Source organism: Gymnogyps californianus, chromosome 1 (assembly GCF_018139145.2).
Source record: "Gymnogyps californianus isolate 813 chromosome 1, ASM1813914v2, whole genome shotgun sequence".
NCBI lineage: Eukaryota > Metazoa > Chordata > Aves > Accipitriformes > Cathartidae > Gymnogyps > Gymnogyps californianus.
In genome coordinates this window covers 160480226-160494801 of record NC_059471.1, presented here as the reverse complement: position 1 = coordinate 160494801, position 14576 = coordinate 160480226, and the positions used below count along the sequence as shown (strand labels likewise).

General features: G+C 41.0%; 1 protein-coding gene across 1 annotated transcript in view; it reads left to right on the top strand.

Moving 5' to 3' along the window:
* MYH9 (myosin heavy chain 9) overlaps positions 1 to 14576 on the top strand; it is a 73134-nt gene that overhangs the window by 23184 nt on the left and 35374 nt on the right. Inside the window, exons 4-5 of the mRNA XM_050910991.1 lie at positions 9253 to 9280; positions 10090 to 10183. Coding sequence (XP_050766948.1) covers positions 9253 to 9280; positions 10090 to 10183 — 122 coding nt within the window. The remainder of the gene's footprint in view (positions 1 to 9252; positions 9281 to 10089; positions 10184 to 14576) is intronic.

Sequence of the window (14576 nt, the reverse complement as noted above, 5' to 3'; positions counted from 1 at the left end):
AGAGTGGAAAGGGAGCAAGAATTCCTTCCGCTTACCTGTGTTAGTGGCTTTAACCAAATTTTACGTGTGGAGAATGCTGAGAAAGGTTGCTGAAGTGTGCTGCCATGCAGAGCACATGGGAGAGCTAACATGATGGATCGATTAAGCTATATTTGTAAAAGCCTTGGGTGGGGAGGGGTGAGCCATACAGACATGCTGCAGTGGACTGGTGGCAGGGTACTGATGGCAATTTGTTGAAGATGTGGCAGATCTTGAAGAAATACAGCTATACTACTGATATGTTACTCTGAAAGGAATGCTGTATCCAGAGGAAAAAACTTGTGAACCTGGACCTATATAGGACCTCACTTCCCTCAGACAAAGACTGGATCTGCCATGAAGGACAAGGACAGATGCACCGCCTGTACTATATGTGGCAGCATGGTTGTCCATAAACCTACTATCACTGTTTCATTTCCTTTCTTACTTCCTTCTCTCCCTTGCCCACTCCTTGTCAGCTCAAGTACCAATGTATATTTTTCTTAAACAAGCTATTGACTTAACCCAGCACAGTTACTGTTCCCTAAAAAGAAATCTTTTCTACATAGATGTCTGAAACAGTTTCTTTGGCACTGTTGTAAGGAGACCGAAGAAGTCCTTTTCCATGTATAGACAACAGTTAAACCATTTGGAACTGCACATGCATGCATCTTGTCCTTCATCCCTGCCAGATATATCTGTATGTGGCAGTGGATATCCAGACAGATGCAATTCTGCAACAAGGGACAGGTGACCTTCCCTGGTCTGATGGTGGTTCAGAGCTAGTGATTAATCTACATGGATATTTTCTTTCCTTTTGAAAAGAGACGGTATCTCCGTCAGGCCACTACTTCAGTGATGTCTAAAACTCAGAAATCCCAGATTTCAATTGCTTTGGTGTACAAAGCTAAAGAATGGCAGCCCTGCCTCTGTTTTCCTAGCATGGGAAAGTTGCTATGGGCTCTGCTGGAGTGTTTACCTTTCCCAGAACAATTCTAGCTATTGCAATATTCTCAGCAGTATTGACAGTCTAGAGGTTTACCCCAGCTCTTCTTTGCCTGGTTTGAGATATCTTGTCACTGACTTTTTGGAACACTTGTTGGATGTGAATATCATTCCCAGTTAGCTTTTGAACTAGCCTGCTTTGACCTGTTTAACTAGGTTTGGAAAGATTTGTGTGTGTGTGTTGCTTCACGCGTGTGTACGTGTGCTAGCAAGAACCCTAGAGATCGTTCTAGGGTTATTTGCTGCCTTATTTCCTTATTGCAAAGGGTAACAGTAGCATTCTGATGTCTGCTACTGGGAGTGACGGTCAGTATGTCGTTGCAGTCTCTGGTCCTGGCTAGCCTCTAGGGCAATGGAAAGCAACATTCCTATTCTACTTTCTCAGTTTTGCTTAGCGGTGGGGGAGGCTTGGTGCAGCAGCCAGTGGTATGGCAGGAATCTCTACAGAGAATAGAAGATGAAAGGGTCCGGTGCTCCACATGAGCCGGAGGCATTTAGGATTAGGCTGCCTTCCCCAGGTTACTTTCAGAGCCCTGAAGACTGGGAATCCTTCATGGTCTGGAGAAGGATAGCAAGCTGTTGACTCTGACTTCTGTCAGCATGGGGTATAGTTATTTCTTAAGCTGACAGAGCAGAAAAGCCTTGCATGTTAATTGATTTGGACTCTGAATTTTTTTTTTGGTTTTCAGTCAATTTATGGTATTTTAATAAGCAGGCCATTCAAAGGGATGTTCATCAGGAAAGGAACTGGGAAGGGAGAGGAAGATGAGAGCTTTATTCCAAGCTCTGCTAATCCAGAAACTACTTAACCCTTTCCAGGCATCTGTGCTGATGCACTATGGGTGAGCTTGGTCCTCTTTTTGTGTCTACCCTGGTTACTCCATTCACAAAAGTGTCATATGGCATTTATATATTCCAAGAGGTTAAATTGCTTTTTGTTAAATTTCACCAGAAGTACTTCCTTGAAGCAACAACGTGATAGAGCATGTGTTCACAGTGATTTTTTTTCTTTTTTCCTCCTTTCTCCAACCCAAGACAATGAGATGAAAACATTATTTTGCTGCATGGTACTTGGAGAGACTTCCTGTGCTTCAAGAGCAGAACTCTAGGGAAAAAAAAAAGTGTAACATTTTTGTTTTCAGAGAAAACAACCATTTGTCTTAATGTTTCTGTTCTCTGGGTAACCTGGATGCCAGAAGCCTCAGGTCTGACTGCTTTCAGAAGAATTACTCTTCTGGTGCTGATGATTGAAGTACAGTGCCTGCAAGTGGAGTGGTGTCTTGAGCAAACAAATCATTATTCTAATGCAACAGATGTGTACTGAAGTGGTACATTCTTTACCTCAATTCATAGTCTCCAGGGGACATATTTAGAAAAACATATTTTAAAGCTGTTAAACAGCACCTCTTTGTCTATTTGGAACACATATAGGGAATTTTCTATGTCAAATACTGATAGAAGCTAGAAATGTCATTGGTGTCTGGAGCATGATGGCTGTTTTAATGCCAGTGTCTGAAACTTCTGTAATATGTTAGATCAGTATGGTTATTCTGGTCTCCAAAGCTCAGCCTGCTCAACTAAGAGACAGGTAGGCAAGGGAATAGACAGCACATTGCTAATGAATGTACTCCATCTCGTTTCTCATCCAGTTTCTCCACATATTAGTGTAAAGCTCCTAACGGTTCACTGAACAAAACTCTTAAAATCACTGCGCAGTTATTAAACCCTCCTTGACCTTGATGGATTAGTCTGCAAAGGAGCCTGTGCAGTCAGCACCTTGCTGATATTCACTTGGTAGTTAGGTAGTCTCTGGGTTTGGTGTTTAAAAGAAAAAATGCTGAAGCATAGTAACTTCATGATTTTTATTGACCTTGTTACATTAAGGGAGGAAACAGTGTTAGTTATTGTAAGACAAATCACTTGCTGTTGTAGATCTTCACATGCACTTCAGGCCCAGTTGTCATTTTCACAAGAAACAGTCCTCTAGATCTGCTTCTATAGAACATGACCTTGAAATATTTTATTTGTAATTCTTAGATGTTTACATATTTCTTATGTTTCTGAGCTAGTAGAACACTTCTGTTTTAACTTCTTGGTCTCAAGTCTTCTTTCTTAGCTTGCTACTTAGCATTGGTCTGCTGTGCTGCACTGTATATTGCGCTGTACCAAAGTGCATCTTTATTTTCTACACAGTATTCTGTGTGCGCTTACCAATTCAGGGATACTTGATTGACAGAGCTATTCAGATTATGTAGAGGCACAGATGTCTCTTTCAAGTTGCATGTAAAGGTCAAGTTCTGTTTGCACTAAACCCAAAAGAATATAGCCTGTGGTTTCACTAGTTTGTTTCCAAGATTTGTCCAAATTTCTGATGCAAAGGGCAACGTTAAGTTTGGATACTAATTATGGAGGATGTTCGTTTTGATGGTGTTTGTATACAAATGGCAAGAAAAGATGTGCGTCGTTTCTGATTTTCTTAAGAAATGTTTTACATACTTAGAGTTACTTGAGATCTCTAAATGCAGCGCTCAAAATCTGTGTCTTGAAATGTGGTTTTCAGTAGAACAAGGAGCTAAAAAAGAGTCCGTTGCCCACTTGTTTTTTAGTCGTTACCACACCCTTCTTGCTTCATTCCTGTAAACCAGAGTAGGAGCTCTCTGGCAGTCACTTATGTAATGGTTCAGCCCTTGCTGTCAGTCTCCCTGCAGTTCACTGTTTTAGTGTCCTGAGCTGCCTGAGCTTTTGCAGGCTGTATACCAGTTTTTCTTTCCTGTCAGAACTTCATAAACATTTGTATAACCTAAAATTACAGCCTAACTTGTTTTCCTGTTTTGCTATCTCCAGATTCAGTTAAGGAATGCTAGAGAAACGGGTGTGGGCTCTAGTCCAAAAATGGCTTGGGGAAATAAATATTTGCGTTTGACCCAGTAGGATATATTTCATTTTTTGAAATGAAACTTACTTTTCTCCTTGTGACTGTTGTCAAACTTCAGATAATGCAAAGCTGAATCTTGGTACTGCAGTGTTCCTGCCAACTCAAGTGGTTTTTCTCCTTTTTTTACATCTTGAAGTTCTGTTGTTGAGAGCTGTCTTGGATGTGCTATGTTTGTCCTTCATTTGATTTCCTTTTTTTTTTTGTACTTGATGATAGATTATTAGCATTTTGAAACTTCTCTGTAATGCATTCCTTAAATGATAATGCAAAAACAGGCTCTCAGGCTCGGTTCTGGTGTTCCCCTGGAGTGTTTTTGATGCTACTCAAACCAGCATGTAGGTTAAAGCACCACAGTGACCATATTTGATTAGATTTTATGCCAGTGGGGTTGTTGCAAGTAGCATAGTGTGTCAAGTGCCTGGGGCTCCTTCTGTGTTAGAGCCCTGAGGGAAGGACATTGGTTGTAAGATTACGTTGAAGTCAGAAGAGAAGTTTGAGGAGAGACTGAGGAACTGAAACTACTGCATGGTTGAAGCACTTACATGCATTTAAGACTAATTCTTCCTTTAGGTCAACTCTCTAACTTGATCAGCCAGCCAGTTGCCTAAGTTGGGCTACAGGCTTTCACTGCGATGCTAGGGGAGCAGTATAGTAACGGAAACCTAGAGGGCTGGGCTGCTCAGTTCTGCCAGACGCTCGGTGGTTAGGAGGTGGGTGGTACCATCTAGCTATGGTTAAGCTTTTAGCCTTAATGAGTCAGCTATAGGCAGGGGACTGCAAGCCAAGCCTTTGCCTTTCAGCTACACTTCCTCTTAGCTGGAGAGATGATGTCACCATTGTGTGAATGCTATATTACTTCTCCTTTTATGGAGATGAACAGGCTTGAAACTGGAGTCACTCATGCAGAGGAAGTGGGTGATAAAGGCCTGCTAGGATGTTCTGTAACTGAGATGTGGAGCTTAAATTGCACATTCTCTTCTAGCCTCCCAACCTTTTTCTTCTCCCATCCCAAAACATCTAAAAAGAAAATTCAAGAATTTGGATTAATAAATTTATCAATTATGCCAATATATTTGACCACAGCAGTTCAGCATTCCTTCACATTCGTTGTTTTGCAGTAGAATATTTGGCTGAGGACTTTTTATGTACAAGATGTCTCCCTTGTGAAAACAAATTTTGGTTTAAGTAAGTTTTTTAATGTATGCTGAAGGTCCTGGAAGCAGTCTAAAATGTGGTCTTTTATTTTTTGGACTGAAGAAAGTCAAGAATGAGTTAGATGATATGGGGGGTTTTTATATAGTAAAATTAATCTACGGATCTTATTATACTATACTGCTGTATAGCTTAAATTTGAAGGATGTTTTACTTCCTGAATTTCTGGATGCTTGAGGCTGCTCCTTCTTATGATCACTTGAATGCTATGATGATGAGAGCTAAAGAAGAGCCTAGATAAAAACCTTTCCTTGCCAGCTGGTCTGAAATACAGAATTGTTGCTATAATTAACTAATGAGTTGTTATTCTGGATTGTTTTTAATAAGTGACTCTGCTTAGGATTGACAAGCAGATGCAGATTTCTTTTAATCAGGCGTTTCTTGATTGTGTTATTATAAGCAACTGAGTTTATGGTACCCAGCACATTCTCTTTTGCTGAGTAGGTTGCTTGCACAACTGACAATGGAGTAAAGGCAAGTGCTGACTGAAGTTGTGCAGTACGCCCATGTTGAATGATCCTTTAAAAAAAAAAAAGGGGGGTGGAGGTGGCCTCTTGTCTGGGCAACAGAATCCTGATTCGTGATGGCACAAGTCAGTATTGTATGGAGAATGAATATTGGCATTTAAAGCAATTCTTAATTGGAAGTGTATCTAAGAGTTACACTTTTGTATGCGTTAGCTCTTTGGCCCTTTGGTCGGCTCCAGTTTCCTGTTGCTCAACACATTATTCGAGTTGTCTGTCTGTACACAATTAGAAGAATTCCAGCTATCCCAATGACTGCTGCTTTGCAGTGCTGGGAAAGAATTTCCCCCGGTTTGCAAACAGGAATGTTGCCTTTTATGGCAGTGTCTGCACGCTGCCGGTGACTTGCCTGCACTCGCAGGTACGTTCCTGCTGGCTTAAAGCAGAGGTGACTAATGCAGCTGCAGCGGGCCACCAGGAGAGTATGCTGGGGGAGGAAAACGTAGTGCCAAGAGAATTTTGAACACTGTCTGTGACTTTTCCTGCCTGAGCACCTTTCAACACCTTGCTCTGTGTTAAGGTGTGGAAAAACCTTGTGCTTGCCCCTTTGGGACTTCTCGGGTCAATTCAGGGTGCTGTTGCTACCTTGCCTCACTGGAACGAGGCTCGAAAAGAGCTTCCCAACTAAGTATGACAAAACTTGTCACGATCAAAAAGTGTTCAGTGCCAAAGAGCTTCTTAGCATTATCCGATGTTGATCATCTCTTTCTCTCTGTTGGGCAGTGGGTTTATCTGCCTGCTTACCAATGTTTTTTTGCTGCAATAAGGATCTTCTGGAGGAGAGGGAATGGGAAGGCATGTGCTATTCAAATGTTTGGGACTCTATTGGCTGTTTGAGGAGCCCCAGCTCATAATTCCAAGACCAGAGCTGGCTACCAGGAATAAGGATCACCTTCCTTAGGGTTATGGTTTTTGTTTGGGTTTTTTTTTTTTTTTTCTTTCTCTCTCTCAAATTGGCTTCTTAGAAAAGCCTCTGTAGTACCTGAACATGAGTATAACCTTTTCTAGGACAAGTAGGCTGCTTGTTTATAGTCAAGCTTTCGAAAGTCAGATGTTATTCAGAGGCACAATCTTGTCCTTTCACATAGCTGCTTTGTGATAGAGAATTGCACCCAGGTGTCCCACTACTGAAGAATACATTTCCTTAGGCAATCCATAAATGAATCATTAGTTATTCCCCTGATCCACCCTCAAAGTGCCCAGTCACACAGAGGGCTGAGCCCTTGACCCACTGGGAACCTTGAATAGGTGGGGCCCTTGGAGCTGGCTAACATCTACTATTAGCCTGTCCCTCAGCAAAAGGAGTGCATATCTTAAAGGCAATGAATAAAATTCAGCACTTGAAAAAAATGAATATGCAATGCTAGTAAAGCTGCAGTATCTAGTTTTGAATGCTTAAGAATTTGCTGGACCAAAACCATTTGACTGATGATTTTCTTCTGCTTGCTTTCTTCCAGTCTTAGGGCTGATCAGCTCTTACTGAGAACAGTGTTAACAGGGATAAAGCAGATTATTTTCCTCTAATTTTTTGTGCTCATCTGCATACAATCAGTTTCCAGTACAGAAGCTTAAGAGCAGGAGTTGCCTATCTGTGGCGTGTGAACCTAATATTTCCATTCCTGGTTTCAGAATAATTTAAGAAAAGGTAGAATCTTAAATTTGGTAGGTTTACCTGCTTTCCTTATTCCATGAAAATGTGTTCAAAGGCTAGGTATACTTCTTTCTTTATAAACTGAGTTTATAGGAGATTTTTCTTGATGAATATGGCATTCATGATGTTAGGACTGAAATGCTAAATTCACTTGCAGCAGCAGTGTTTAAGGGTATAGAAAGTGGTTTCAGGTACTTGAACTCTATCTGACTATAAAGCCTTCCCTAATTACAGCTCAATCTCTTTATCTTGCACAAAACAACTTGAATAGTGACTCAATTATATCGTCGAAGTACTCTCTGGCGGGGAGAATACTGAGTGTACTTGGGTTCTCTAAGTTACTGGAGGAAGGAATAGAAAGAACCAGTAGCTAAAATATGGAGACAGTCACATCCATAAACGTACTGATGAAGGTTACCAGTTGCTGTGAAATAATTTATTAGAGCAATCCAGTGAATTGTGTACTCCCATGGATGTTTGACGCTTGCTTTCTCTCTTTAGAGATTAGACTTCAGTCCAACACAAAATTGGGGCTCAGCATGGAAAAAGGAAAGAATGATAATAACTGGATGAAATCTAACTGCTGTATTACTGAGGTTCTCAGACTGGATGATCTGATAGTCCTCTGGTCTTGATCTTAAGCAAAAAAACCCCCTAAAATCAAACAAAACCAGAAAACCACAGCCAAATGGATAACTTACAAACTAATAGGGATTTTGAGTTTGGTGGCAGAGTCTGTTCTGTGAGTGCCCCAATAGCTCTTGTGGACTGTCTGTGACTGACTTGCTGTGCCCAAGTCTGTTCCATGTCTGAACAGGTCTTGCTGCCCCGTGATGACTGCAAGCTACTAAGGCTGTTGTGGTGTAGGCATAGGCACTCTCCAATCTGCCCAGTGCTCCCAGCTGGTGTCTGGTGGCATTGGGGAGGAATAAGATGCAGATTTGGGGGCGCGGGTGGGGGTGGGGGTGGTACAGGGTGGAGGAGTGGATGAAAGGTGAAACCGAGGCAGAGGCAGGGCAGTGTGTTCACATAGAAGTGGTGGAGGAACAGTGGGGTGAAGGCATGGTGGAAGGACTAGTCAGGACTGCGTATGAGGAAGTGGCATCGTAGGTGAAAGCTGAAAGGAGGTTAAAGATGTGGGAGAAGATAGTGGTGGATAGGCTGGGTGAAGTAAGTTCTGTAACTGGAAAGATATTATCATCCACAGCTGGGAATTGAACACAGGAATTAGTATATCTACTGGTATGTCAACATGAAAAAGGAAACGTTTCTACTGTTACCAGCTGCTGTGATAATACAACAGGGGATGGTGCCACAAACAAATCAGCTGTATAGGACTTAGGCTGCTGCTCAGTGTTGTAGTTTTCAAGTCCATTCTGTACAAAATAAGTAACAAAAATTTCTCACTGAGCTTCCAGTGTTTGTTTTGGGGGTGAAAGCCTCTGTTTGATGTGAGTTTTTGGTACTTTGGGATTTCTAACGGTTGCTGTCCCACTTCCCCCCCCGCCCACTTCTGTTTCCATTGCCCTGCTGATAACTTTTGTAAATCAGTATGGCCTCGTATAATAGGGGCAGGGGGCTGAAGAACAAGTAGATGTACATCAAACTGTAGCTCTGTGGTAAAGAAACGTTCAGTGGGAGACTTCTGTATTGTTTGTAGAAAAATTGTAATGCAAACAATATTCTTTCTGGATGAAGAAAATGAAATTGCTATGGTGCCATTATACTTTGACATATGGTGGGAGGTTGGAGTCTATTGCTGGAGAAGGGGTTACCTGGCCATATTTCTGAAGATACTTGTCAGAGTTTACTAGTTCCTGGTTTTGTCTCTGGTGTTGATTTCATTCTGTCACACAAATTTGGTTTTAGAGTCTTAGTCTGACTAATTTTTTAAAATTTTATTCTAGATCGAGAGGATCAGTCCATCCTTTGCACGTGAGTATTTACAGTTGTCAGCTCATCTGGATGTCAAAGTTTGTGTGTTTAAATTCTTGGTTGGAGGACTCTCTTAATTGTAAGTGCTTGGGGGTAGGCTTAGTAAATCAGGTAATAATGAGAGTCAAGGAAGGTCCCACTGGAGTTCCTCCAATATATATTTAATCCTTTCTGCATAATAATTTTCGTAAGAAGTGGAGGAAGAAGGGAGGTTTTGAAACAGCCCCTGTGCTCAAACTCCTAAAGAAATACAGCTTTGTCAATGGAAAAGACTTGGAGCAGTCCTTCAGATTTGATGCAGCTGTTATGTTTAAGTACATTCATACTGATGAGGCTGATACAGTAACAGATACTCTTGATACAGCAGTTTCTCTTCTAAACACAGCAAAATTGGTTGGCCCTCAGTTCTGCTTAAGGAATTGGTATGTTTCTTCTTGCAGTCAGGAGGCTTCCTTTTGAAAGATTCACTTCATTACCTTTCACCCCTACCTCTACAGCAGCCTCCGAATTATTCCTCAGCCACTTGGCAATCTTCATATCCAAGTGACTAGAAAGCATAGTTCTTTATTGCCTTCCCTCCTCCATGCACGCAGATGGAACCTGCACCCAGCTGCAAACTGGCTGAGGGCTAGCCTGCAGTCCAGCTACACTGCTACTGCTGCCAGTACAACATGTTTTTTCTTGGTTTTGAGGGAGGTGCTGCAATGGCCAGAATGCAGTTAAGGAGCTCTGTGGCCCTTTTGGGGTTAGAAATATGAATATATCCCCCTATGTCTTGTTTGTGAATGAATTGCAGATTTTCTTTGCAGAGGTGAATCAGGAGCTGGTAAAACAGAGAACACCAAGAAGGTCATTCAGTATCTGGCTCATGTTGCTTCCTCACACAAGTCTAAAAAAGACCAGGTAAGACCTAGGTTTAATGATGCTTTATTGCTGTGCTGACTTTGGACAATAAATATATATTGGCTGATGTTGGTAAAAGCTATATTGCTCAATAAAAGCCTAGATACTAACATCTGTTAGGGGACTGAGGAGGACAGTGAACTATGAAACAATAAAAGTTTGTAAAAAATTGCAAGCCAGGGAACATTGTTCTAAGTCATAACTCCTTTGAATTCAGTGGACCTACAGTGGGGATAAACTCATCCACAACCTCTTGGATTTGTGGGCAAGTGCATGGGCAAGAGACACTATAAATGAAGCATCACCCGTACTGATCTTTTCACATGAATGTATTGCTTATAACCAGTCTAGGCAGTTTAAAACTGATCCTTCGGTGGAGGAGTTGTCTCCTTTCTTCTGTACCTTTATAGATTAGGTCTGGCTATTATACATACTGTCTCAAAACTGGAGAATACAATGATAGGCTAGTGGACATCAGCTGAAGACTTTGAAATTGTAGGAAAACATTAGAAGGGTGGAAAACAGCAAGTGTTAGCAGCACATGAAAGGAGGGTGGTGGTGATGGTGGGAGGACTTTACAGATGTCTCACTTATATTTTTTTCCCCCTCCCTCTCCCCCGATGGACTATTGCCGAATTCGTCAGTTGTATCCTCGTAGGTGAGCTGCACGTTTACTGCACGTTCTGCACCAGGAATGCGTTTTCTGTCCCATTGTGTGATTTTTTTGAGCAGCTTTTCACTCCACACCAATATCACTTTCTGCAGCTAAAACAAATCCATAGACAATTCACAATTTTTTTTTTTTTTTTTTTTTTGTGTGGTGCACAGTAGTCTTTTTGTGAGGATGTTCAATTGGAGGCTAAAGTAATATCAAGAATACTTGTGTTCTGTGCTCAATACTAGTTTGCATTTAAGGTTTTTCTTGCAGGATTTTCCCAGATATACCATTCTAGAAGTATTCCTTCAGGGCAATAGGACTGGACCAGGCTTTCCTAGAACCATAAGTGTCTAGTGTGTATGGTGTTCCTAGTAAGATAAATGTAGTTAGGTGTTTAGCTTTCTATTCCATGCAGTGAGTTGTCGCTGCAGGTTGCAAAGAAAGGTTGGAGGGAAGGCTGCCCTGCAGACAGAGTGTTCCAGGACTGTGAGCTTGTTAGCCAGAGCTGAACGCGTTGGAAATGTTCACTGGTGAGCTGTGTAATGAAAGCCAGATGCCAAGTGTGTCTGCTGTATCTCTACATAAGAGTTTTCCCATAGTAGCTTAATGTGTAGGCATGTCTTATGTATGTAGAGTATATGAATAAGAAGGCATCTCTGCACACAGGCATGCTATGTGTGTGCGCACACATAGTAATAAGTAACTTCTGGAATCCAACCAAAAAAAAACTTTCTATGTGCTAAACTTTCAGACATATGAAGGCTTTTTCCATGGTCTGTCAGTAGCTGTATTTAGAAACATTCTCCTTTTTTCTTTTTCTTTTTTTAAGTGTGGAAAATAGAATCATGGTGTTGAGTTAAGTATTCTTCCACTGCTTATCCTTGAGCAAAATTTCAACCACCAAAGCAGGACAGGCAGTCTGCTTAGGAGAATGAAACGGTCCTAAGTTGGACTGGTTGGTGATTTTCCCAAGTTTGATATTTACTTCCGCCCCCCCCCCCCCCCCCCCCAAGTTTTGATTCTTCTGAAAAGTCCCGCAGCTCACATTTTGCTCCAGTTTTGTCACTAAACAGTAACAGTGGCCTTACCAGAGAGCATTTAGAACTGGAGTCTTTGAATGTTAATTGGCAATGAGCGCTCTATGCAACAATTCTTTACAAACCTTAAACTTGGAACCAGATTATAAGGGTTTATGAAGATGAATACGTTAAATTTTTCAAGGATCTCGGGTATACTGGTCATGGCAGATCTTTAGTCTTTAGGTAGAATATGATAGTGTCGAACCTTTACGCTGCAACACTAGGCACAGAACTTAACCAATGATAATATAGAAAGTAGTGACACTTTATCTACCAGGAAGATTTCTTGAGTGTCACCTATTAGAAGTTTTGGATGTAAACCCCTGTTTTTCCAAGTATCAGAGCAAGATCAGATTTATAAAGCATATTCTTCAATTCTAGCTCTCTTGTTTTGGAGGTAGCGGCACCTTCCACTGATCCCAGTGCATTAGTATATTCAGCTAAATAGCTTCTAGCTGCATGGTGTGACTACTAAGCACATTAAGGCTGCTTTTGGGGCCTTCTGAATCTAATTATATAAACATTTTTTTTCATTTGATGAAACTTTATTTATGGAAATTGAGATGGATGTTTTCCCATGTTTAGTCTCTGCTTCTCTACTGACTTAAATCAGTGATTGTTTTTTCAAGATGAGAATGTTCGCAGCTGATCAGAAATTCACAGGTAATAGTTACTAATGCTGAAATATTTGTAATGAAGCTTAGGTTACTGATGATCCTTCTCCCTTCCCCATCCAACCCACTGTTGTTGGGATTCAGTTATTTGAGAATCTCTCACATGACTGCAGAGAAGAATACAAAAGCAAATCCCTAAAGTGTAAAAAAAAAAAAAAAAAAAAAAAAAAAAAAAAAACCAAAAAACAAACCCAAAAACAACCCCCAAAGACCCCACCAAACCAAACAAAAACCCCAAACACCCTCCCCCATCTTTTAGTTTTTTAAATAGCACGCTGTTAAAGCTAGCTGTGATTTCTAGATGCCTTTCTCCATACTTCCTGAAGAATAAATGGCTGGCAAAACCTCTACCTTGCATAGAAATCATTCCAAAAAGTGTATGAGATGCCAAAAATTCAGAGTACAAGATAGATGTCAAGGGTTTTAGTTGCTTTTAATTGGTGTTATAACTTCAGAGCAGTAGAAAGGGAACGTACTGAAGAGTGTGCGCTGCCCAACCACAGGCTAACAGATCCAGTTACTGTTATTGCTTCTGTTTTCATGAGGAATATTGTACATACTTCAAATGCATGCCAAGTATTAAACAAATTTGTTTAAGGTCAAGGAATGGCAATTACAGGTGTCAGAAAATTGGCAGCATCTTAATGACAGGAACCTTAGAATTTCTAGAAAGCTTGTGATGGACAGCTCTGTGTTGTACTGGTTTTGCTTTGCAGAATTACCGATTGTATAATAATAATGAAGTCTCTTCCTTCAGAGAAAGGTGACCATCAAAATTTAAAACCCAACAAACTCCACCCAAAAACGTCTTTAAAATTTTGAAGATAATGGAATTGTCTTTTTGAACTAAGACAATGTACAGTGAGGAATGGATACATTGCAGTAATCGCAGCCACTTAATCGTATGTGCCATTGCCATGGCATGCTGAGAACTTGATCTTCCCACTGTATCATGGTGCTAAGGCAAATCATGAGAGCTAACTGACTTGACCAGCTCTTTAGCATTTTCCTTTCCCTACAGCTTTATATTGCTGTCAGCCTGAGCTGGCGTTCTCTGTGCATATTGCTACCTTGGTGGTTCAAGAGACCTAATCGCCTCTAATCTACAGTTTACCAAGACCTACTTGACACTAATGACGCTTTCTTCCTGAGGTACTAAATAACAGGAGAGTCTATAGTATGGATTTCTATAAACTTTTGATCTTTATGTAGCTGAGCATGACCTTAGTTTTATTTTTAGCCAAATAATTAAAATAGATTTGATGTCAAAGCCTGACTTCTGTTTAGAGGAGAAAAAAAAGGGCTTTTTTCTCTTCCCTCCTTGTTTCATAGTTGGGTTGAAATGCCATGTTGCTGGTTGAGATGCCAGCATCGGAGGGGATACTCACTTACATAGTAACGGATTGCAGTTGCAAACAAAGGCCTAGGACTTCACTGCAGGATGGGGAGGAGGAATGGGGTGAAGGAAGAGTGTTCCAACTTCAGTACATGTGCCAGAATAGGAGGGGAAATGTGAATGCCACAGAGTTTCAAGGACTGAGCCCTAGTTTCGAGGTTTTCTCCTTACAAAGCCACATGCTGGCTCTGTTGTGAGAGAGCAGATGTCCCAGCTCAGGTTCCCTTCCCAGGGCTAACCCCCTTGTTATACTTGACAGTGAATGAAAGTGTTTGCAGCAGCTGCCCCTTCTGTATATGTGCAGCCCTACAGGGACTGAGGGTCTTGTTTGGCCTTGCACTTTGCAAGCATGAAGTGAAGTCATTGTGGAAGTAAGAAATAAAGACTTGTAGTTCTTTGTACAGTTTCTCATGTATCTTCCTTTTTTTTTTTATTGCATGTATTTTTAGAGAGACTGTGTAAGGACTAATCTGTTTTATAATGCACTTTGAGAATGAATGGGAACAATTTTCCTTTAGAAACACCCTTAAATAATTTGCCCATAAATTCCAGTTCTCGCGAATCAAACTTCATTTCCATCCGTTAT